The following is a 26,509-nucleotide window of genomic DNA, read 5'->3' as shown; positions in this document are numbered from 1 at the left end:
TAGCTCCCCTTTATGTTTTTTTTAATTAGAAAGTAAGCTCCTAGAAAGGAATGACTGTTTTGCTTCCTTGTATTCCTTAGAACTTAGTATAGTGATCAGCACATGGTAAGTACTTACATATTTACATAGTGAGTACATTTAGTCAGTCAGTTATTACTTGTCAGTTAAACAGTTATTAATTCATTCAGTCAATCAGCACCAGCTCAAAGACTTCAGAACAGTAGGGATAAGTAGTTCTATAACAACAGGTACATTCTCAAATTTTGTCAGTTGTTATTCTCCAAGGTATCTCTCTGTGTCTGTGTCTGTGTCTGTCTCTGTCTCTGTCTATCTGTCTGTCTGTCTCTCTCTTTATTTACTTCTTCCTTTCAAGTGGTATAGGCATGGGAGTTAGGCATGTTTAAATAGAGTTAAACCATCTGATTTCTTTAGTTTAAACTGTGCCATATTGCAGGAAATTTGGGAGAAGAAAAGATGAATTAGCCTCATTGTCTCAAAACTCCATCCCAACCTGTAAATGTTCTATAGTTTAGCAAGTATTTATTAAGCATTCACAAATGTTTTTGGGCACAAAGTTTCCAAAATAATAAATTAAGAGGTATAAGTGCTTTACTCTGCTGCATCTGTAAAGGGAGTGCTCACGCTGATAAATTCAAAAATCCTTAGATTATTTTTTAAAAGATCTGCCTTTGACAAAGGTCTGTAGCACATGTCTAGACATGATGGAATGGGAAGATCATTAGATTTGGCAGAGTGCTTGAATTCAAGTCACATTCCTTCTGTCCACTTACTACCTATGTCATTTTGGACAAGTTATTTTACTTCACTGAGCCTCAGTTTATTCATCCATAAAATGGAAGGATTGATTTAGATATCTTGTAGGGTTTCTTCCAGATCTACAACTGAAATCTTACAATGACATAAATAACATCTCTTATCACTGTTTTGTTATGGCTTTATGTCAGGCTTCTCATTTTTTTTCCCTGATCTTATCTACTTCCTCCATTGGTCCAAGTGAACTGAACTACATGCTAAAGATTCCTTGTTTGTTTTCTGTTCATTCTTACATAATTGTTTATCAAATAGTTTTCATTGTTTTCAGATTGTGTGATCCTTTGTGCATAACTTTGATGTCACTGAGCCACTGTCAATAATATAGGAAATTCAAATTTGTTATCTAGCTTTGATGGTGGCTTCTGCTAATGTGGAACTTGGTTCTTGTATTCAATCTTCCAGTCCCTGGAGCCCTCAGAATGTATTCTGTGATCAAAGGAATTGTGAGATAAATTTCCTGCATAAAATTTGCTGCCCCTCTGGGGACTAAAACCTTGGCACTGAACTTTATACATTTGTAGTTACTGAATAAGGTCATGAATTACAGGCTTCTCCCCAGCATTTTGAAAGAAGGGTAAAAAAGAGCTATACACTTTAAAATTAGTATGGCCATTGTTCTTCCCTGGAAGATACATATACCAGAGCTGAGGGGGGGAAATAAAATTGCTTTCTATTTAAACCTGAAGCATCCAATTTATTTTGTCCTGGACCACAACATGCATATGGGGTGGGGGGAATATAAGGTCTAAGGATTAAAATTCTTGCTGAATGTCAAGACATTACAAATATATCCTTTTCCCACTCTCATATATTTACACTGGAATTGACACAAAGGTAATCTCCATATTTTTATTTTTTTGAATGAGTTGTCCCTGAGAACTTGGTTTCTTATTAATTGTGAGATTTTTTTCACTATTGAAAATAACACAATACTCTGTCCCTCTACAAAAGTCATTTTCCCAGGAGAAAAAAAATCCAGAATAGAATAGTGTAGATTTCTTCATTTAACATTAATCTTTCCTGATCAAGATCTGAATCAAACATTCCCGGATCTGCTTGGTCCTGACTCCATAAATAACAGGATTGAGTGCAGGAGGGACAACCACATATAGATTGGCCAATAGGATATGGATATAGTGAGGAATATTGTGGCCAAATCTATGGGTAAGGAACGAAAAGAGAGCAGGAGTGAAGAAGGCTAAGATGACACAGATGTGGGAACCACAAGTGTTGAGAGCTTTGAAACGAGCATCCTGAGAAGGAAGTTTAAAAACTGCCTGAAGAATTTGGATGTAGGAAATGGCAATCAGGGTCATATCCAAAAATATTATACAAATAATAAACAAGCCATAGATGATGTTTACATTGATGCTTGCACAAGACAATCGAGCAATTCCCATATGCTCACAATAGGTATGAAGAATGACATGATGACCACAATATGACAGCCGGAGCACTAAAAATACCATTGGTGTCACTAAAGAAAAATTTCTCAGGATAGCTACCCCTGAAATAATGACAATGGTTTTATTAGTGAGGATCATACTATACCTGAGAGGGTGGCATATAGCAACATAGCGATCAAAGGCCATATCCACAAGCACAAAACTCTCCATACCGGTGAAAATGTGATGAAAAACATCTGGGTGAGGCATCCCTCAAAGCTAATCTCCTTTAAGTTGAACCAAAAAATGCCCATCATCTTAGGAATGGTGGCTGTGGAGAGACCCAAGTCAACAGTGGCCAATATAGCTAGAAAGTAGAACATGGGTTGATGGAGACTTTGCTCAGTATTGATCACAAACAGAATGCTGAGATTTCCTACAAATGCAATCAGATACACAGTACAGAAAGGAAACCCTATCCAGATGTGCAATTCTTCCAGTCCAGGGATTCCCAGTAGCAGGAAGTTGGAGGGGTGGAATTCAGTGCTATTAAGTGAAGACATTCTCTGGATGCTGTTGAAATCCACTCTTACTAGAAGAGGACTCTTTCACCCTTTAATGGAGACATTACATTCATCCCATTCCTCCGTTATCTGGAGAACCATAAAGAAGACAGGTCATTTTAAAGTGACATTTCATTACTTTTGCCTAGTAAATTTATCTTGGCCATTTTCCAAATTAATACTAGCAAGATTTAACCTTCAAATAAAAGGTCAAATATGAGCTACTTTGAGTACAAATGTTGCAAACACTATAAATGCTCTAAATACTATAACTATGTGCTCCAGAATGTGTCAGAAAATAGATGTTTTAGAAAGAATTAAGATAAAATTGTAATATGTACATGAAAGTTATAGCCAACAAATAATACTCAATTTGATAAATAATGTAAAATATTATTATTATTAGCATTTCACAAAGTAAATGCATTCCCAGAATTGAATTTTTAAAAAGTATTCTAAGGTATTGTATTCCACCTCTGAGATTCTGTGATTCTCTGGTAAGCTAGAGTGTTTTCAGATGATGTAGACAAGAACTGAGGAAAATTAAACTCCACAGCATATGAGGATGGGTTGAAGGAATTAAGAATGTTTACCATAAAAAAAAAGACACCAAAAAATCTTCAAATATTTGTATAGTTATCACTTGAAAGAATGAATAGATTGGTTTTTTTCTTTCTCCCAAAGGCAAATAGAACCAATGGATGGTAGCCAAACAGGAAGATTTAACTTAACAAAAAGTAAAAAATATCCAAATGATCTGAGGTTCCAAAATTTTAAATGAGTTACCATATATGGTAGTGAATTCCTCATCACTGGAGGTATCCAGGCTGGATGATAAATAGTCTCTGAGGCCCTACACAAGTCTGAGATTCTCTATATTTTTTTATGGAGCCAAAATGCCACTTAGCTCATGGATGGCATGTGGGACTTGAAAGAAAGCATGTAAGAATTGACTAAAGCCAAAACTAGGTATGATAATCAAACCAGAGTTTTCTGTTCAAAAATACTAGCCTAAGAGTCACTGCGTTGGCTCATAGCAGTGATTCATAAAGCTGATTGACTAGGCAAGGCCAGCCACAACTCTCTAGGTTAAAATTCATCATATATTTTAGGCATTTCATCAGTCTTTTGCCCTGGGCTTTTTGATCTCAGACTTCGAATTTTCAGGACTCTGGTTTATTTGTGTGGTTCTTGAGTAGATTTGTCTCTCCTCTGGATACTATTGCTACCCTGCTTCTTCATTCCATTGATTATTTTACACAGTTGAGGACTTATAATTCTCTAGCTCCTTCAACCTACTTAGGTCAAAGTACTGAACTCTTTGCTAAGCACTGAAGAAGCCTCTTGCTTACTTTTGTCTAAGCTCTGATTTTTACTTATCACCTTTTCATTAATTCAACCTCAGTTGCTACCTCAGAGGACACCCATGCCATGAGCTCTGACCCTGGGTTGAGACTCCCTGAAGTGGATGGGTCCCTTGCTTACCATTGTTTCTGCCAAAATCATTTGGCTCCTTTTCCACCTCTTATAAGTTCAATAGCACAAAAACTTCATTCTGATATAACTCCGTCTAGTTAGTAACTGTTAGTAGGCAGGGCACTTGCATACTATTTCAGCAAAGAGTATTACCTGCCTCAGTGGGGCAGTACTTGGCCACATATCCTGAAGCATGAAATGAATAGGCTTCTGAGCTTTACCTATGATGGAGATAAACATGTTATTCTTGTTTTACAAAATACAGCACTTTATTAAAATAATTTGACAATGGAATCCAAGAAAGTAGAGAAAATAGTATAAAGCCATGTTTTAAAGAAAGAGAAACAATAGAATTTTTGTCTATGTTTTAGAGATAATGTAGACCAATATTTCCATTTTAGAGATTAAAAAAAAACTGATACTTCCAGTGGGGTTTGCATAACTTGTTGGTGATAGTATCAGGAAGAATGGATAAAAATGTATCTATCATGTGTTGATTTTCCCATTAATTTTCAAATCTCCTAATAATAGTATAAATGATCCTGGAACATGGTAGATATTTAATAAATGACTGTTGAATGAAATTGCATCATCATTTATAATTTTTCCCCCTTTCTTGTTCAAGGAGAGCTATCTTCTATTTAAGGGCACTAGGTGATGCAATAGATGATAGAGTGCCAGGCCTAGAGTCAGGAAGACTCATCTTCCTGAGTTCAAATCTGACCTCAGACACTTACTAACTGTGTGACCATGGTCAAGTCACTTAACCCTGTTTGCCTCAAGTTTTTTCCTCTATGAAATGAGCTGGAAAAGGAAATGGCAAACCACTACAGTATCTTTGCCAAGAAAACTCTAAAAGGGGCTGCAAACAGTCAGACACATCTGAAAAACAACTAAACAACAAACCTTCTATCTATTTGATTTCTTTACCAGGTCCCAGGCTTCTGCATAGCTTTCTCTTAGGTTAAGTACCTGTCACTTCTTCTACATCTTCAAGTAATACCTGCTATTTCAATTTTCCTTCAGATGACTACACACACAGACACACAGACACACACACACCAAAATAACTTAGCACCCTAATGAAAGCACAGATGACTTGACTGGTTTTTTCTCCCAGTTTTGTAAGAGGAAGAAAGAAAAATAGGCAGAAACAGAGAGAGAGAGAGAGAGAGAGAGAGAGAGAGAGAGAGACAAACTCTGAGGAACTTAGCGAGATAAAGACAGAGAAGCTATTCCCAAACAGTTTTCTGACTGGCAGCTAAATTGCTAAGTAAACTAAATCATAAGATTTGTTTTATATATTTCTCCCAATTTCCTTAGCAATAGTTCTAACTCATCCTAGATATGAATGTGCTTCTGCTATAATTCTATTATCTCAAAAGTCACAGAATATAAAGTGCAAAATAACATTTTAAAAAGAAAGTTTTAAAAGGTTTTAAATTTGATACATAAACCAGGTGTGGCAGAAATGCTGTTACTGGAGAAAGGGGTATTTTGATTCAGAATAAAGAAAAAAAATCCCTTCTAACAATGCTACTGTAGAAGAACAAAATGAACAGCTTTTAAGAGTAGTAGAATCCTCAACAATGGGCATATTCATGCTGAGGCTTAATAGTCCACTTCAAGAGGTACAGTTAGGAAGTTGGATTGTGTAGCCTCCATTCTTCCTCCACAACTCCAGATTCCATGACCATGCACCTTTAGTGTTCACAGCCAAGTATATTAATCAACCAACTTTGTAATTTTATTTTAGGTTAACAGATTAGGAACTTGTTCTCTATTTGGAAGATGAAAGAGGACACTCAGCAGAAGGGCACTCAGGGTTTGGTTTTGAGGAGAATCAGATGGAACTGTTGTAAATAAGAAGCAATTGTGTCATTTATTTCTGACTCAAGTTTATGATGACTTATTATTTAGACCTTAATGTGGTCACTCTGTCCATTTTCTTTCTCCCAAACAGCATAGAAACTTCTTGCTGCCTATAAGGATGTATAGTCTGAGGGCACAGCAAGGTTTTCTCCAATGCATCTATAAATGCTAAGAGCCTTAGAGGAACATAGAAATTCCTCTGTTTATGTATGGGATGTTACTACCTGTATTTCTCTCTCTGATAGATCCAGGTCCCTGCCCAGGTAGAAGTCTGGGATTGTGAATTCCCTCTCCTTTGTTACTATCACCCCATTATCTCCCTTAAACTAAAATCAGACTCACCAACTTTGGTTGTATACTGGCTGAATTTGTCTTACTGGAGAAACATATGTTTATATTGCAATAGAAACCACTTGGGAATCACCCCTTGAGACCAGGTCTACTATAGATGAGAGAGTCTCTAAATGCCAATGTCTGAACATCTGAAGCTGCCTGACATAGACATGGTCAAAGAGACTTAGGATCATAGGATGATAGTTTTAGAACTTAATTTTACAAGTCAGGAAACTTTAGCACAGACTTGAACAGTCATACAGCTATTGATTGTCAAGGGCTACATTAGTAGTTACCTTGGTGACTGAGACCTGTGATTAGAGTGCGCGCGCTCTCTCTCTCTCTCTCTCTCTCTCTCTCTCTCTCTCTCTCTCTCTCTCTCTGTCTTAATTTAGGTAACTGATTCTCAGACTTAAAAATCATCCATCAGAAAACCAACCAAAATGGTAGAGTAGGTGAAAATAGTACATCCCTGATTCTGACTCCTCCCCCTCCCAAACTTCCCCTTCCAGGAAAGATTTAGAAATAGCACCAGTGTCCAGACTGGGAAATTCAGAGAAAAATTCACATTAAATCATTTTTTGAACCCAAGTCAGCATAAGAAGATAGAAGCCTGTGGAAACCTGGGATCTATCCAGGAGGATGCAAAAAGGTTTCCAGTATGCAGATTAAATTGACATTTGTAGCAGTTCATTAGGGTAAGAAGTGCATTAGGATAAGAAGAGGATCCAGCAAGGTTAGGCTTGGTGCTGTACAGGACATAGGAAGAGGAACCAATTGGAACCTCTGTTGCAATTACCCCTGAGCTGGGTCACAGATCTAATGTGACTCTAGGCCTGGGACTATTTACTGGGCAAGAGGCATGAACAGAAGAGAGGAGCATTTATGTGTTTCTGATCCTGGATTTGGGTCTCAGATTCAGTCACCAGGCTGATCTGAAGCCTGAAGGTAAGTAAGGAAGGTAGAAATCACAAACCAAAGCATTTGAAGTCCTGGTGCTCTGAACATAAAAAGCTTTCCAGTTAGCTCACAGAGGCTAGGGCCAGCAGTAGTCTACTGGAGCTTCATTCAGGGCAAAGTCTACAGACTTAAACCAGAGTCAGGGGGTTGCAAAATGAATCAGGAGGTTGACAATCAGACTTTTACTTCTATCAGATTACTATGGATACATTAAAAGCCAAAAATTCTCCATTATGAGCTGCCTTGAGATCCTTGAAGAACATAGCACTTAGTATACAGATAAGGAAGAAGCAAGAGACCAAAGAATACAAAAGAGGATAAAACAAAATTCAGACATTCCTGGCACAAATTGATGTAATTAGTCCCTAATACAGACTCAGAATTTGGGAAATAAGTCTGGAAGAATGAGTAAATAAAAATATGAAAAGACTATCATGCTAAGGAGTTATTATGGTGCCAGAGATTTAGAGGACAGAAACTCCAAAGAAAAGAAGGACTTTAAAACATCTACAAGCAAACTTCAAAGAAAAGCAGAGCTTTGAAACAAAGTTAACTAAAATTCTTAAATAAATGAATTGAGTTTAAGGTACCTAAAAATTATTTTTTAAATGAAATAACTGCATTACAGAAAAGGAAAGAAATGAAATCTATGGAGACAATACTTGCAAAAAGAATTGACAAAATAGCACAAGAGGTAAAAAAATTTATGAAAGCAATAAACTCATTGAAAAGTAGAGCTGATTGATTAGAAGTTAATGATTTCCTGAAACAATAAGAAATATTGAAAGGAATAAAAAAGCGGGGGGAAAAAAGACAATTGAAGGTAACTCATACTAAAACAAGCTGACTTGTAAAACAGATCAAAAGATACAAATTAAGTAAATACTTAAGCTACTTGAAAACCATGATGAAAGGAAGGAAGGAAGGAAGGAAGGAAGGAAGGAAGGAAGGAAGGAAGGAAGGAAGGAAGGAAGGAAGGAAGGAAGGAAGGAAAGAAAACAAAAAGGAAAAAAAGAAAGATAAAGCCTGGATATCATATTTCAAGAAGTCATTAAAAAAACCAACAGCTATCTACATCTCTTAGAGCCAGAGGTTAAAGTAAAAATATAAATAATCAACTGATCACCTCTTAAAGAAACCACACGATGAAAATTCCTATGTACATCATAGCCAAAATCTAGTTTCCTGCTTTGAGAAAAAAAAATAATAATGCAAGCAGTCAGAAAGACAAAATTCAAATATCAAGAATTATAGTAAGAATTACATGATATTTAGTTGCTACCAAATTCTGGTCACATGGCCAACAAGATCGAGCATTAGACTTTTTTTATTTTTAGGCAATTGGGGGTAAATGACTTCCCCAGGGTCATACAGCTAGTAAGTTTGATCTGAGGCCAGATTTGAACTCAGGTCTTCCTGACTCCAGGGCCAGTACTCTATCCATTGTGCCACCTAGCTGCCACCTAGACTTTTTTTTATTCTCATAACCTCTCGATCCTCTTTAAAATAAGAATTACATGCAAGATATATTGCAGTTTCATATTTCTCAGTCATCTAGGACACAAGAACCCAAAAGAGGAAATGACTGAACTAATGCGAGAGACAGCTAATCCTTAACTCTTTTTTTTTGTTTGTTTTGTTTTTAGGCAATTGGGGTGAAGTGACTTGCCCAGGATCAAAAAGCTAGTAAGTGTGAACTGTTTGGTCTGAGGCAAGATTTGAACTCAGGTACTCTTGACTTCAGGGCCAGTGCTTTATCCACTGCACCACCTAGCTGCCCCTAATCCTTAACTCTTAACACTCACTCAGCATCCCATCCCCATTGCCTACCATTCTACAGCAGCAGGGTTTTGTAAACTGAACTACATATGTATAACAGAAATCAGTGATAGCAGAGTAGCAACTCTCAATATTGAAAAAGAGCTCAGCCAAAGAACTGAAGAATAGAGGGGGCAGAGTATGTGAATGGCTGTGTGGCACTCCACTAACCCTGAGGGAAAATTGCTAGGATTTAGCTGGAGCCAGTTCTGTCCCCCCAGAAGTCATTTGGGATAGAGACCTAAGCTGATCATGAATTTCCCAACATGAAGGAACTGAGACAATTTTAAGATCTAGCTCCCAGAACAACCACCATTAAAGGGGAAGGAGTCAGAGAGTGAACAATATGGGAAAGTAAGGGGAAAAGCCAAAAATTATGAAAAACATCAGGAGGAATAAAACTCAAATACCTTGAGAATAAGCAGGTAAACACAAGGAACACATTAATAACAGAAGGAAATGTGTTATCCAGATCAAGTTAAAAAGCCTAGACTTCCAGGAATAAACATTGTAAGACAGGGGCAAACGAACCAGACCCTGATGATGAAGAGGATCCTATGAATTTTCAAGAGAACATAGAACCACAATAGGATTTTCTGGAATAGTTTAAAAGATAAATATTAATTTTAAAAGCATATAATGACTCACATGGCAGAAAAGATAAGCAGAAACCAAAGAAAAAGAAAAAAGAGGAAGATAAATTAGAAGTACAGGCATACTCTGGCAATGGAGGAAGTAAAGACAAATAAAACAAAATTAGAAAAAGAAATAAAAGAAAGAATAGAAAAACTTGAATCCAAGGTGGCAAATCTCACCAAAGATACAAAATAGATTGGGAATGGAAATAACAAAAAAAGTGAAATGTAATTTGGAAGGAGAAGCAAAAACTAATAACAATCAAAGAAAACATGATGTTTATGCAAACAAAACTTATTGATCATGAAGGCAGGATGTATAGAGAAAACTTAAGGGTTATAGGTCTCCCAAAAAAACAAATCAAAATTCTTGAAGATCATAATACAAGAAAACTTTACAGAATTTCTGAATAGAGAAAAAATTTTAATCAAAAGAATCTACTTGTATTCTGGAGGTAAAAGATTACCTAAAAAAAAAAATCTAGGCTGCAAACTCTGGGACACATAGTGGTTAAATTTATCAGTATCTCCAGTAACCAATAAATTCTGCAAGCAACCAGGAAAATAATCTTTAAATATAAAGGAAAGGACATTGAAATAACACAAAACTGTTCTGCACCCATCAGAAAATCACAAAAGAAAGTGAATTAATGTGTCCTGAAGAGCAAAGGAACTCAAGATGTAAATTAAGATGATCCCTGAAAATCTGAGCATAATCATTAATGAAAAATTATGAATATTACCTTTAAAAGATTTGTTTAAATATTCCCAGAAAAAAAAGAGATCTAAAGGGATTATCTTCTCAAATATCACAGAAAACAGAAATATAAGAGTAAATAAAAATAGCAATCAAGGACAACAACAAAATAGTAACATCATCAAGACATTTCTTTCTAAATGCACACAAAGATACAAAGGGGAAAGCGAAGTCAAATAGGAGTCATGGTGGAGAAACAGACCTACAACATCACAACACCCTGCCTACACCCAGCCATTCCATGTCAGTCACACTTTAAGATGCCCTTGATCTTGCGATCTCCCACAAATGTACAATTTTCATGTTCATGATTTCTGAAATTCCCTTATTTTACCACACTCCATTGGCATTCCATCTCTCCCTCTACCTTCCCATATAGTTCTTCATTCACATGGTGACCTCCAATCTCTTGACCCCTCAGCTGTCTCCCAGGCCATCACCCTTGAACTAGCTACACTTTTTCCCATATTGACACTTTGGAGAATCTGTTTAACTCTACACAGTCCTCTTTACTTGAGTCCCTTGACCCCTTATTGTATAACTGATTGTGTCCTGCCAATTGTGCCTGTCCTGATTGAGTCCACTACAGATGTATACTATATAAACTCAACTGGGCCCACACTGTTTCTAGTCAATCTTTTTATGCCCCTCTAATTAATTAACTAACCTACTCACCATAGCAATTCTTTCTAACCTTCTCATCCTCCTTCAAACCTCTTATGACACCCTCTCCCCATCTCAGTTAAGAAACTTGCCTCATATTTTACTGAAAAAATTGAGTTCATTTGTCCAGAGCCCCCTTTTCTCTCCTCCTTAATTCACATTACCCAGATGCCCCTGCCATTATCTTCCCCTTCACACCTGCTTCATAGGATGATGAGATCTTGCTAACCAAGTGATTTCATTACTAGCTACGTAACTTTAGCTAAGTCCCTTAATTTCTGTTTTCCTGTTTCCTCAACTATAAAAATAAGGAAAATAACAGCACATATCTTCTAGGGTTGTTGGGAGGATCAAATGAGAAGATATTTTAAAGTGGTTAGCACAGTATCTGGCACATAGTAGGTGCTATATATAAATGCTTATTCCCTCCCTTCCTTTATTCCATCTTGTTTCTGCTAGCAGATTGCCCTATCTAAAATCTTCACTGTCTCATGTATCTTCAATCGATCTCTGTTTACTGGCTACTTCCTTATCGGCTAAATAGACATATTTCTCTTCCATGCTCAAAAAGACTCTCACCTTATTGTCCATTTATATCCACCCATCAGTCCATTGCTGTCACCACTTAATATTTTATATCTAGATTCCTTCAGAGGGCTGTCTATAACAATGCCTCTACTTCCTTTCCCCTCACTCTTATCTTAACTCTCTACAATCTGGCTTCTGACCTCATCATTCAACTGAAACTGCTCTCTGTAAAGTTACCATTGATCTCTTGCTTGAATGCCAAATTTAATGACCTTTTCTCAATCCTCATCATTCGTGAATTCCTTGAAACCTTTGACACTGTCAATCACCCTCTTATTCTTGATACTCTCTTCTCTCCAGGTTTTCAAAACACCACTCTTTCCTGATTCTCTTGATTTGGCTGCTCCTTTTCAGTCTTCTTTGCTGGATCTTCATCCAAATCATACGTGCTTGTCATGGGTGGCCCATAGGCCTCTATCCTGGACCTTCTTCTGTATTTCACTTCATAATATTATCTTACATGGATCTATTTATCACCAGTATGCTGACAATTCTCAAATCTACTTATCCTGTTCTAATCTCTCTTCTGACCTCTTGCATCTCCAACTGCCTACTAGATATCTAAAAATGGATGTCTTGTAGATGTCTTAAACTCAACATAAACAAAACATATCTTTTCCTCTCAAACCCTCCTCCCTTCCAAACTTCCCTATTACTATCAATGTTACCACCAGCCTCCTAGTAACCTATGCTCACAATCTAGGTGTCATTAATTTCTCACTCAACTTGACTCCCTCCCCCATATACAATCTGTTTCCAAGGCCTGTCAGTCTTACTTTTATAACATCCCTCAAATACCTCCCCACCTCTTTTTTTTAATTATTGCTCCTACTTATGTGTCAGTCCTCATCTTCTCACACTTGGACTAATGCAATAGTCTGCTAGTTGGGTCTACTTGCCACAAGTTTCTCCCTACTCCAATCTATTGTCCACTCAGTTGCCAAAATGATTTTCCTAAAGGATATATACAACTATGTTAATGCCCAATTCAATAAATTCTAGTTGCTTCCTATCACCTCTAGGATCAATTACGAATTCTTTCTTCATTCAATTCTTTTTGGCTTTTCATAACCTCCATGTTACAGATGAGGAAACAGGGAAACAGAGTTAAGTGACTTGCCCAAGGTCATTGTTGTTGTTTAGTTATGTCTGATTCTTCCTGACCCCATGTGGGTTGGGTTTTTTTTTTCTTTTTTTGGCAAAGATACTGGAGTGGCTTTCCATTTCCTTCTCCAGCTTATTTTACATGAGGAAACTAAGGCAGAGGTTAAGTGACCTGCCCAGGGTCACATAGCTAGTAACCTGAGGTTGAATTTGAACTTGGGCCTTTCTGACTCTAGGCCAGGTACTCTATTTACTTGTACCACCTATTTGTACTGTCCATTCTGTAAGTTGTCCTCTCCACAACCTGTTGTTAATGACTACATAAAGCAAAGCATATAACTTGTTTTTTTAAGACCTTCCACCAATTTAAAAAAATTATTTTTTTATTGATTTTAGCATCATATCAAATTTATTTCTGAATGAATCACTTCCTCCCCCATAATCAGGAAACCATACCTTCCAACAAAAAAATAAAAAGAAAGGTTTTTTAAAAAGCAGTTCAGTAAAACCACCCAATACAGTAGTTGTATTTCACAGTCCATGGCTGTGTCCCATCAACTATGCAAAGAAAAGTGCCTTGTCTCAACTTTTCTCCTAAGGCCAAGCTTCCTTCTATTCACATCTGCCACTTATTTTGTTCAGGTTCCCACATGATTTCATTACATATGCAATATCAGTCTGAATTTTAGCAAAGATACACGTTTGCTTTTCCTTGGGAAAATGGGATTTTTTCTCTCAGCACTTCTGACTAGTAACATGGAAAAATGCCAAAATGTGTAAAGTACAATACCTGTGAACCTCCCAACTCTACAAAGGAGTGGGTTAAGAGTGTCTTCTCATGGTTCTTCCCAGTCACGCTAAATCTTTGTAATTCTACTACATTCACTTTTGATTATGTACGTGAGTGTGAGTGTGTATATTACATTTAACAATTACATTGTTGTAGTCATTGTGTAATTTATTTTCTTGACTATGCTTACTTCTTTCTTCATCAGTTCATGGAGCTCTTCAGTGTTACTCTGTATTCATGAAAGTCATCATTTCTTACAGTGCAGTAATATTCCATTATATTCTTACACCACAATTTGTTTAGCCATTAACCAATTGATGGATATTTGCTTTATTTCTAATTCTTTGCTATTACAAAAAGTGTTACTATATGCATATTGGTGTATATGGCGACTCTCTTCTTAAAGATTACTTCCTTGGTATATAACCCCCAGTAATGAAGGAAAAGGTTTTTTTTTAAATTTTTGTGTCCCTTTATGTCTATTTAATGATAATAATAATAGTAAGCATTTATATCACACATTAAGTGTTTTACATGCATTATTTCATTGGATATATACAAAAAACCCTCTGATAGAGGTGTTATTATTATCCCCATTTTACAGATGAGGAAACTAAGGATGAGAATTTAAAGGAGATGATCAAGGTCACACAGTAAGGATGAGAGAGGATTTGAACTCAAGTCTTTCTGACTCAAAATTCAGTACTGTGTAAACTGTACCAACATCTATTTAGATGCCTTAAGTTTATGTTTCACAGTGGCAGTTCAAAAGGTTAAGATGATCTAGCCTAAATTACAATGAGCTTAGTGTTTATAATGAGGGCATTATTCTATCTGGGTCACACCCTTGTCTAAAGTGTTGTGCTAATATCTGGAGGGGAAAAACATTTTTAGGAAAGGCATTTACAATGCTGAGATTATGTAATGTAGAATGAGCAAGGTATTATGAAGACTTGCATGGGACACTTATTCCTAGTCTTCCTATATTTGTAGCTGTTATGAAGAAGAAAGGTTACTTTTTTGTGCTCAATCCCAGAGCAGATCTAGAATTAATGGATGAAAGCTGCAGAGAGGCATATTTTTACTCATTGTTAAGGAAAACTTCTGAAAAAAAAAACAATGAAAAATACAATAGACTATATGGAGTCACAGTAAATTGTACCTCCCTGTAGGTGACTGGCACAAGTTTCAGTACAAAGTGGATTAATAATCCACTTATTAAATATAATAATATATTAATAATATTGGTGATTAATAAATATTGGTGATTTATTGGAGAGCTTTGGGTGAAGGGTGGAGGATATCTACTTGTCAATTATCTTATAAATAATTCTTTTTAAATTATATGTTGGGTAAGATGTCTTCTGAAGACCCTTACAATTCAAGGACTGAGTAGTTCTACAATTATGATTCCTATGTGACAATTTAGCTTTCTACATATTTGCTACAAGCTGGCACTTGAGCAAAATTTTTTTTAACTCATTTCTAGTTTCTAGTTCAATTCAAAGATATTAAAGATGCAGGTAGTAAGTGTCAGAAAATGAACTTGAAATAAGGTATTTCTGCCTTCAAGTATAATACTTTATCTGCTCTCTTTAATCTTTTCCAAATAACAAAATGCTGGACAGCCATGGACTTGCAACAATCATCTACTGATTGATCTTTCAAGGAACAAATTCTGGCATGGAGGGACCATTGGTGTGGAGACATATGGTGTTGTGCATTGCTAATTTGAGTATGGATCCTGCCAGAATAAGCACTTTTTTATGTTCTTGTCTTCTGTCATGGTACTTCAGTATTCACCAATGGTTATGGGGTTAATTTCAGCAGGATGAAAAGTATGTATGTATGTGTATATACATATGTATGTACGTATATACATACATACATACATACACACGTGTACATATACATAATACATCTATCTATCTATCTATCTATCTATCTGTCTGTCTGTCTATCTATCTATACTTCTTTCTATATATCTGGTGTAGAGCATGTAGGGGAAGAAAATGTCTCCAGTTATCTGTCCCAATACCTTACAGCAAGTATATGACCACAAAATCATTCTTCATTCCTTGCATTTATGTCTGTGCACTGGGACTGTAAAATACTGAAAATGGGAACATAGCAGGCCCTGGGGATCCTCATTAATTAAAAGTTTTCTCAGGGAGGAAAGGGAGCAGAGGAGTATTTTGACTTCAATATAAACCTTTCCCAGTTGTACAGGAAAATTAGAGAGAAGTCAGAGTATGGGGAGCTGTGGAATCCTGTCCCTGAAAGAGTATTACTTATTTTCAAGGCAGCTGGTGAGTATGCCTTCATAATTTCAGGGTTTTAGCAGGGCTCAGAGTACCAAAAGGAGAAGAGAGAGAGAGAGAGAGAAAGAGAGAAAGAGAGAGAAGAGATAGTTGAATTCTAGGACCTAAGCAATGATCTCCTAATACACAAGGAACCATACAGAATGAAGGAGTATAGTGCCTAGGAGATTACTGCAGAAATCCAGAAGTATAGCTGGTTCAGACCAGGCAGGAATAGACACTATGGAGAACATCCATGAAGGACTTAGAGGCAGGGGTAAATCACAGCAAATTCCATGTAACTAGGGAGATAGAAACTGACTATATTTGGAGTGGAGAGTGTGTTCTACGGGTTTGGGGCGGGGGGCAGAGGGGCTGAGCTGATGAGAGTATTAAGGTAATGAGTTAGAAGAAGAAATATAAGAATACAAACAGTTCCACAATAAAAAATCTTTCCACCCTCACCAGAAATTTCTAGTTCACCCACCTCTATCAAATCTCTCATTTTATCTTTTGCCTTTTCGCTAGGCAAAAAGTTAGTTCTAGTCAGCAGAGAAGGTTCAGAATTTCTAAGGTACATGGTCTGTAGAGATGGGATTTTCTGGAACATCTTACTTCTGCCAGTCAGAAAAAAGGCCAATAAATGAGGGGATGGGTGAATGTCAAATTAGTGGTTGGATTTTAAAAGGCTGATGGGGATGGAAATGGATGCTGTCCTTTGACTGGGGATAGTAAAAAGTCTCAGGGTTGAAACTTCAAATGGGGGCTCAAAACTCCAAAGAAATAAGTTGTACCACAAAAAATGGAGTCCTAAAGTTTTAATGCCAAAGATAAGTTATTTTATTCCCGTTTTCCTAGGTATATATGTGATTTAGCACATATAACATAGCTAGCAGTTATCTCTCTCCTATCCATCTATTATCCCCATTTCCCTAAGCATAAAGCACATATAGTATAACTAGTAGTTATCCTTCTCCTATCCATCTATTCATCTATGCATCCATTTATCCACCCATCCATCAATCCATTCTTCTATTTAATTAGATTTTTTGAGCACCTACTTTGTTTATTTCATGGTATACAAATAGCATTAGGTATATTTCCTCATCTTCAGAATAAGTCTGAAGGAAGATACATGTTACATATATCCAACTATACTACAAAGAAGTTTCCAATAAAGTGGTTGGATTGTTTTTATAATTGAAAGAAGTGGAGATGATATGGGAGGGAATTCCAGATAGAGAGAACAAGATGAGAAGTGGCATAGAATTGTGACAGGCAACATGGCCCAGTGAAAGGTATGCAAGATTTGGAGTCATAAGCTCTTGGTTCAAAACCTTGCTCTGTTTTCAAACTTGAACTTGAACAAGAAACTAAATCTTTTTGAGTCTCAGTTGCTTTATTAGTAAAATGAGGGTTCGGGTTGATTCCTAGACCATTTGCTTTAAATTGTGATCCTATTACAATGTGTGCCTGGCTAAGAAGTGAATTTCATTTTGATGTGATAGAGTGATTACTTCTGTAAGATGGAAATAGCAAAACCTATAGATTTTTAATGTCATTCATTCAGAATAAAATGGCAGCAGAGGCCACCTTTTCTTACTGCTCTAGAGAACATTGCACAAAGTGACTATTAATCTAATATGGTTTGATCATGGGAAACAGGATGTCTGACAGTGATACCCTCTTTTCAGGCTGAACAATTACCTCTGCAATAAGTTATCTAGGTTAATTTAGCCAGCCTTTCTGCACAACTTCTTTCTCTCAGGGGGCTGTAGTAGAATTAACAAGAAATGGGAAAGGAAATAGGAAAGGAGTGACAGAGCTCTAGGTTATGCTCCTGAATGATTATGAGCCCTTCACAATTTGATGAACTTTCTACATAGCCAGAATTGGAAATGTTTGGACTCAATGTGACTACATGGCTTAAATACCTATTTATGCTTGCTCTGTGTTCTCTGCTAAATTATTCACAACTTGTGGAGACTGGTCTCAGAAGTACTTTTCCCTCAAACTCAGAAACAAACAAAAAAAAAGGTAAGGTAAACCAGCTGTGTCCTAGCATAGCTGAGCAAGGTTTAATAAAGTGTTAGGTGGAGGGGAAAACTGTGGACAAAATATGGGAAGAAAAAAGGTACAGAAAACTCCTGGTTATGGTTTGTAAATCTGGGCTGTGAAAGAATGGCAATCAGTGAAACATTTAGAGACTTCTCCCTAAGGATATTGCCATATAAGCATGAGGAGAAAAGTATTATTTCAGTAGATTAGAGAGGGCAAGAAGGCACACTGGAAAGGAAAAATCAAAACCAACAAAAATGTAAATACCTAGTACGGATCTAGGCAATGTAACTAAGCTTCATCTCAGTTTGTAAAATTTCAAAGGGGTCACCTGATGATCAAACAAGTTTCTTTGGCCCAAAGCAGAATAAACCTGGTGACCTGGGCAAGCAGGGTCACAAAATCTCTCGCGTTGCAAAGACCTCAGAGTTCAACAAGTTCAAACCATACCTGAGCACACTTCACCAATAATTCTGGTGTATACTTCTCCAAACTCCACTTTGAGACATCCAATGATGGGAACCTTCTACCACCAGAGATAACATATTCCTCTTTCAGAAGACTTTAATTTTTCACAAAGTTTTTTCTTATGGAAAGTGAAATTTCTTCTTTAGGATGAGGTTTTGGTGCTTTATTTGAGTTCATTCCTTCTCTCATCTAATACACATGAAGATTAACATCAATGATTAAATAATTCTTCATTTCAACTTGTAAGCTTTTAATTTTTTTATTTCAAAAGATTTTTTTTCTCCCTCTCAAATTCCCCACCATTAAAAAAATAAAGTATTTTTAAAAATAACCATATCAAATCCCACATTGATTACTTCCCAAAAATATATGTCTCATTCTGTAGCCCAATTCTACCACCTCTTGAAAGGATAGACATTGAGAGGACTATAAAGGGAGAAGATTTATTCTGTATGAATCTTGGAGAGGAAGTACTGAACACATTCAACATAAATATTGGCATACTCAACATACAATCTCTTTTTTCCTCTTCCAGACATGAGATGCACAAATGAATGGCATTCTACTGAACTAATCGCTAACAGAATGCTCCTTTCCAATGACACTCAGTTTCACCCTATATCCTTCCTTTTGCTGGGAATTCCAGGATTGGAAGAAATGCATATCTGGATTGGCTTTCCATTCTGCTCTATGTATTTGATTGCACTCTTGGGAAATCTCACCATCCTCTTTGTGATTCATACTGAACACAGCCTCCACCAGCCAATGTTCTATTTTCTAGCCATGTTGTCTACAATTGACATAGGCTTGTCCACCTCCACAATCCCTAAAATGTTGGGTATCTTCTGGCTTAACCAGAGAGAGGTTAGCTTTGGGAGTTGTGTTGCCCAGATGTTCTTCATTCACATGTTCACTGCCATGGAAACTGTTGTGCTTGTGGCCATGGCTTTTGATCGCTATGTTGCCATCTGCCGCCCCCTTCAGTATAGTATGATACTGACCAACAAAACCATTGCTATGACTATGACAATTTTGTTTATCATTAATTTTGTTTTGGTATTTCCAATGGTGTTTCTCATCCTGAGGCTGCCTTTCTGTGGTCACCGTATCATCCCTCACACTTACTGCGAGCATATGGGTATTGCCCGGTTGTCTTGTGCTAACATTAAACTTAACATGATATTTGGATTAATTCTTATAGCTATGGTATTTGGGGACGTGATTCTTATTGCCATCTCTTACCTAAAGATCCTCCATGCTGTTTTCCTCCTCCCCTCCAGGGAAGCTCAGCTCAAAGCTCTCAATACCTGTGGCTCCCACATCTGTGTCATCTTGGCCTTCTTCATCCCAGCCTTCTTCTCCTTTCTCACTCACCGATTTGGCCATAAAGTACCTGGCTACATCCACATCCTCCTGGCTAATCTGTATGTAGTTGTGCCACCTGCACTCAATCCTGTTATCTATGGAATTAGGACAAAACAGATCCGAGAACTGGTGCTGAGGGTCTTTAAGAACAACTGATTTTCATCAGTGTGTCATAGAGCAATAAATTTGCTATTTTTGTCCTCTACCTCAAGGGGGGAAATGCAGATATTTAGTGATTTACTAAATGAAAAATGGACTCTATAATGACAGACCATCCAAACACAGAGTGTCAACACTATGACCAGTTGTAATGCTAAAGCTGAGAGAGTATAGTGAATCAGCACCATGGTGAGGGATAGTGCCATGTCCCTTTTGGCTGAGGTGCTCTCTGAATGATCATAAAATTATAGGGCACCAAGTGGAAAGTCTGGACTTGAATAGAAGTCCTCCGATTCCAAATCCACTATTTTTTTTTCCAGGGAACCCGGTGTCTTTCATGGAATTTACTTATTTATTGAGATATGAAAAATGGAGGAAGAGTATAGACATTTCTGTTGGTTATAGATGGGACACTATACTCTACCACACTACAGTAGCTCTTTTATGTTATATTACCTTTTACCCCACAACAGAAAGAAGAAATTCCATCCAACCAGTCTTTTGCCTAAGCCTTTGAGAAATAAACTGACAGGGAATGAGACAGGAATTATGGCTGAAGGAATCTGCCCATTTGGAAGTTCAAAAGGAGTAGGGACAAGGATATGCCATGATTTTCAATTATTTGGGGGTCCCTACTGAAGACAGAAGTTTGCTGACCCATGTTCAATCTTCATATAATTGTATTTCCTGCATTTTTTTCAGTAAATGGAGAGCCCATAACCAAAAGGATGTTAAGAATGAAAGGTCCCCCTCTGAAAGGGGGACTGACTTTACATAGTAGGCAGAGTATCACTAAAGGCAAGACTTATTACTCACAAATCAGCTGTAAGGAAAGATATTAGTGAGTTTGAGGCTTCTCAGGAAGAAAAACACAAAGACCTCTCATAGTTAGCTTATTAATAAGTTTATTCCAAGGACAAAAATAGGGTGTCAGAAAGAGTGCCTTAACCAGAGGAGGCAGAAGTCCTGCAAGGCAACCTCTTTATCATAGTCACTCTTGGACTCCTGGCTCCTGCATTTTGAAAGCAAACTACATTCATGTGTGGGTGAAATGGAGACCACTGGCCTGACTCCAAACCTTTATTTTGAGTAGTTCATTTACTGAAGAATACTTCATGATTTTATATCTTGGGCTTGAAAGATATAATTGTCCCATGAAATGGTTTTGTCAAGGACTCAGAATGTACCAAGAAAAAAAAATAAAGCCAAGGAGAAATCAGGAACTAAGATAATGAGAAGTCAAACAACTAAGTCAAGAAATTAGTTAATCAGTCAACTAACATTTAAGTTCTTACTGTGTGTCAAGGACTGTGCTTAATGCTAAGACTATAAAAACAAGTAGAAAGATGACCCCTCCCCTTAAAGATCTTATATTCTAAAGAAGCAAAATAATACATAAAAAAGTTGAAGAGGTGAAGGGGAGTATCTAGTAACAGGGGGCATAGGTTGGGAGGTCTAGTGAAGAATGCAATATGGATAACCTGGGAGTCTTTCTCAAATGGAGATTCTAGAGGGAACCAACCAATCAAAAGGAGAGGCCACAGAGATAGAAGGTACTTCAAATGTATGAATTCCAGGGCTAGAATGAGCCTTCAGGTTGCAGAGCTGGGGCATAGTGAGCCTTCCAGATGGTAGAGCAAGTCTAGAATACAGTCTGGAGAGGAATAAATAATATTTTCTTTTTTAAAAAAAAAAGGTTCAATAGAATAAATATTTGTTAAGCATGTAAGGCCCTGTACTAGGCCCGGGAATACAAAGACAAAAAGAAAGCAGTCCTTACCACCAAAGGAACTTTCAGCCTACTAGGGGAAAAAAATGGGCACACAGATAAGTGAATACAAAACACACACAAAAAAAACATAGAAGGTCATCTGAGAACATTAAAAATATAAGCCTGTTTTGTAATAACTCTGAGGCTTTGTGGAAGAGGACGAGGATTTTGAGCTAAGACTTGAAGAAACTACCATTTGATCCATAATAATGATCCTGAGGAAGAAGAGATAAACCATCTTTCCTTAAACTCCCAGTCCTTAGCACCCACATCCTCTCTCTCTCTCTCTCTCTCTGTCTCTCTCTCTCTCTCTCTCTCTCTCTCCCCCCTTCCCTCTCCTTCTCCCTCTCCCTCTCTTTCTCTCCTGTCCCACCTTTATTGAGATGCATTGTTTTATATTATAAACATTTACTAATTATTTCCATTCTATTAGATGCCCCTTAGAACAAGGGAAGTCCATGTGGGAAAAGAAACTTAGGCAACCTGGATGTTAAATTCATGTCCAATAATAAAATTGGGAGTAAGTAGATGCCACATTAAGTCTCTGTTTGCCAAATATATAAGTTGGCTCTGGGAATATTAGAAATGCCAATGGTTGAGGTGGTATCAGGATATCTAAGGATCATCCAATATAATCCCAGTACCAAATTAACATATTGTTCTTGAATGTTTCCTAAGCAAGAAATGTCTGATGAGGCAAGAGAGGTACCTGAGGTTTTCTCTTTGAGTTTTTCATCTCCATGAAGGGGCAGGTTGGGATTTATAGTGACAAAAAGAAGTTATCTGAGCTTTTAAGTAAGGGCAGGTTAATCCACCCACATTGTGCTCCACAAGTCACTCCACATTGTGAAAATGATTGCTCTACCTGCCTCTTACGTAGTACCTCACACCTCCCTTCTATCTATGTACATGTATTTAGTGAATGAGAAGTCCATTTGTATATGAAGATCAATTCAAGGTGGTGTTAAGAGAGGTTTCATTTGACCTTCCAGATTGCCATTAGGAACATCTTCTGCTATTACTGTTGTAACCAAGGAGAAAGCTAATCTCACCTCTAACACAAATATTGTAAACTGATTACAATTACCATCCATGACCCTCCTTACAATTTCAATCCCCAGTATTTTGACTGAAGATTAGTGACACTAATCCACACCAAGTTGGGCTGCTAAGGAATCTATGATCTCCTGCCTAGTAGAAGTTAGAATGAGTGGAAGATATCCCTCTAGACAAGGCTGAAACAATATCCTTGTGACCTTCAATCATTTTATTATTAAAATTGACAGATTTCTTGATCAAAATTCTATGGTCCTCACCTAGAAAACATTCTAATTGCTTCCTATTGTGAATAAGATTAGGCCTAAGAAGTCCTCACTCCTTGGGTTTGCCATGATAAGCTGAAGAAGCATATATTCTAGCATATCCAGGCAACCTTAAACAATACCCATAATAATAGCTAACATTTATATAATGCTTTAAAATTTGCAAAAGGTTTTACATGTATTACTTCATTTCAAGCAGGTTTGTAACCTTGGCATTATTGTCACCTCCTCAATCTCCTCAACCCAAATAGAGTAAATTGCCAAGTTTACCATTTCTCCATAACATCTCTCCCATTCAATCCTTCTCTGCCTACACAGTCATCACCTTAGTTCAGGTCCTCATCACCTCCCTCCTAGAAAATAGCAAAGGCTTCCTATTGGTTTCCTTGCCTCACATCACTCTACATTCTCCACAAAGCTATTTTGCTTAAGCAGATATCTGCTGATTTCATTTCCCTAGTCAATTAATTCCACTTAATCCCTATTGCCTCTAAGATAAACTATGAATCTGTTTGACTTTTAAAGCCCTTTATCATCTTGTCTTAACTTATCTTTGCAGTGTCCCCTTCCTACACTCATTAAAGAGAGTACAGCCAAACTGATTTCTTTATTCATTACACATGACAATCCATCTTCCATTTCTGGACCTTTGACCTCATAGTTCCTCAATCCTGGAATAAATTGTTCCTTCATGTCCTCCTCACTATCTTAAATATGCAGCTCAATCCTCACCTTCTGACACAAAGTCTTTCCTGATTTACCGATTTTCTAGTATCTTCCCTCCCTGTCTTGTTTTTAACTACATTGTATTTATTTAGTAGTCATTCCATATGTATTCTATTCCCTTCCAATGGAATGGAATTTTCTTAAGAGCAAAGATTGCTTCATTTATTTTTGTCTTTGTATCTCTCAGGCCTAGCACTATGCTTGGCACATAGTAAGTGCTGAAATGATTCTTGATTAATTGATTCAATCACACAACAATTCTTGGAAATGAGTACTATAGATACCATCACCCATACCTCACATGAGGAAATAAGGGCTTAGAGAGTTTAAGTGACTTCCTTATGGTTACATAGATGATAAGTGTTGGAGCTAGGATTCAAAATCTGTTCTTTCTTCCAGCATTCTCTTCATTGCACATATATATGCACCATAGAAACCTGACATTTGTTGCTCATGGAAAAAAACCTTTTGCCAACAGATCTCCCCAGAGTATTCAAAAGTCATACAATATCTCACAATCCTATAGAATCCAGAGGAGAGGGCCCCATTGATTATGATACTGCTAGGATATTGAATTAGATAGGACCTTTCCAGCCATGAAACACTTCATGATTTTGTCCTGCTATGGTATACAAGTCTATATTGCCTGCTTTTTGGGAAAACAATTATCTTGATCATGACTCCTGAATTGGAAGGCTTCCAACTCTTGGTACCATATTATTGGAGCCATTTGACTTTGTCTAAGAGAAATTACATCATTATAGAATAGGAGTCACTCATATTCAAGGCTATCTTAGAGATCTTATACTACCACTCATGGAAGGCAAAGTGATAATATTTGGTTTTAATGGATCGTAAAAACAGAATTTACTTCAAAGAAACTCAGTTTAGGCTGCAATGCCCTTTGGGAATTATATATTTCCTCTCTGAGTGATTTGTTTTCTTGAAATGTAATTAATTAAATGAATAATTCATACAAACATTGCTGATGCAAAGCTTAGTAGGTTACAGTTTGGAATTCAAGGGGAAAAGAGCCAAGACAGAAATATTATTTCCTGATGGGGCTTGTTTAGGAAGTGGGAATGTCCTCGGTATATTCCTGTCCATGAACAGAGGATTTTGTACCTAATTATAATGCCCCTTTATATGTACATCACCTATGTGAGAAGGTGAGAAACAAAAAAAAATCTAAGAGCAATATTTATAGCTTGAATGGAGATGAGATGTTTTTGATTATGACAAAGGTTCTGATCAATTTCCTTGCATAAATGATATGCAAGGAGAGTTCTACAGTCTTTCTCCTCACCTCTATCTCCTAACTTCCCTGGATTTCTTGAGATCTAAGCTGAAGTTTTACCTTCTGCAAGAAGCAGCCCCAGTTTTCTTCAATTTTAGAGTCTTCTGTCTAATGCTATCTACAATTAACCCTGTATATATCCTGTTTGTACATAGTTTCTTGCATGTTGTCTCCCCCTTTATCATGTGAGCTTCATGAGAACAAGGACTATCCTTTTTAATTTCTTTCTGTCCCCAGGTCTTAGTACATTGTCTGGCACATAGTAAATACCAGTTGTCTGGCTGACTTATTCCACAGATATTTATCAAACAACTATTATGTAAAATCACTACACTACATGCTAGGCATACAGAGATCAAAAACAGAATGTGGTCCCATGGAGGAGATCACATGCTATTAGAACAACTAGTGGCATTTACACAGCACATTGAATTTGTGCATGCATTTTACCTGCATTAGCTACCTCATTAGAGCTTAGCACAGTGCCTGGGACATCGTAGGTAGTTAATAAATGTTTATTGACTATTGACTGACATTTTTCATTGCATCTAGATTGAATTGTCATATATCTGTTATTTTTCTTTTTTTCTTTTGTATATTATTCACGTTTGTGTTTTTTCATCTTAAAAATAAAGTTGAAAATCAGTTTCTCAAATGCTATTACTATCATCCCTTCTTTATTTGAACTTGCAAGTTGTATGGCATAATTCAGACTCTTATTTTTATCTGGTTATATCTTCTTGCATTAAATGTGTTTCATCTCTTCCCCCTAGCTTTCCTGGCTTCATTCAATTCTTCACTGAAGTCCCACCTACTATAAGAATCCTTTTCTGGTCCTCCTTAATGTTAGGGCCTTTAAAATCATCTCCAATTTATCCACGTGTATGTCTTGTTTGTACGTAGTTATTTCCCCCGTATTGTCTCCCCCATTAGTCTGGAAGGTCCTTGAGAGCAGGAGTAATTATTTTTTTGTTTTGTTGCCTTTGTGTCAAGAAACCTTTGCACAGTACTCGACATTTTGTGTGTGCTTGATAAGTGATTGTGACTTGTCTTGACTTCCTGTAAACAAAATTTTGATGGGTTTCATTTCATGTTGTATTCTGTAATTATTTTTTCTTTTAAGAAAGCAGCCATTGATGTTATTTATTTTGGAGCCATTTTTTTCTTTTAGTTTATGGTGTTTATAGTTTAATTCTTATTTCAGCTAACCAAAATAGTAATTTAAATGAGTTATACTTCCATGTTTGTGCAATATAGTAGGTGCT

The 26,509-nt window shown here is 36.9% G+C and overlaps 2 protein-coding genes across 2 annotated transcripts; one reads left to right on the top strand and one right to left on the bottom strand.

The window, feature by feature from the left end:
• Nucleotides 1-1,844: 1,844 nt before the first annotated feature.
• On the bottom strand, nt 1,845-2,782 carry LOC110200490 (olfactory receptor 52E4-like). The gene is given in 2 exon segments (XM_020975876.1): nt 1,845-2,467; nt 2,470-2,782. Coding segments are annotated over 2 exon segments (936 nt in total).
• Nucleotides 2,783-19,189: 16,407 nt separating this feature from the next.
• Nucleotides 19,190-20,125, top strand: LOC110200508 (olfactory receptor 52E8-like). Its single transcript, XM_020975886.2, has one exon. The coding sequence runs from the start codon at nt 19,190-19,192 to the stop codon at nt 20,123-20,125; it is 936 nt and encodes a 311-aa protein (XP_020831545.1).
• Nucleotides 20,126-26,509: the final 6,384 nt, after the last annotated feature.

Source organism: Phascolarctos cinereus, unplaced genomic scaffold, assembly GCF_003287225.1.
Source record: "Phascolarctos cinereus isolate Bilbo 61053 unplaced genomic scaffold, phaCin_HiC Scaffold_726;HRSCAF=1367, whole genome shotgun sequence".
NCBI classification, from domain to species: Eukaryota; Metazoa; Chordata; class Mammalia; order Diprotodontia; family Phascolarctidae; genus Phascolarctos; species Phascolarctos cinereus.
The sequence above is the reverse complement of the archived record's forward strand: the minus strand, read 5'-3'. Positions and strand labels throughout refer to the sequence as shown.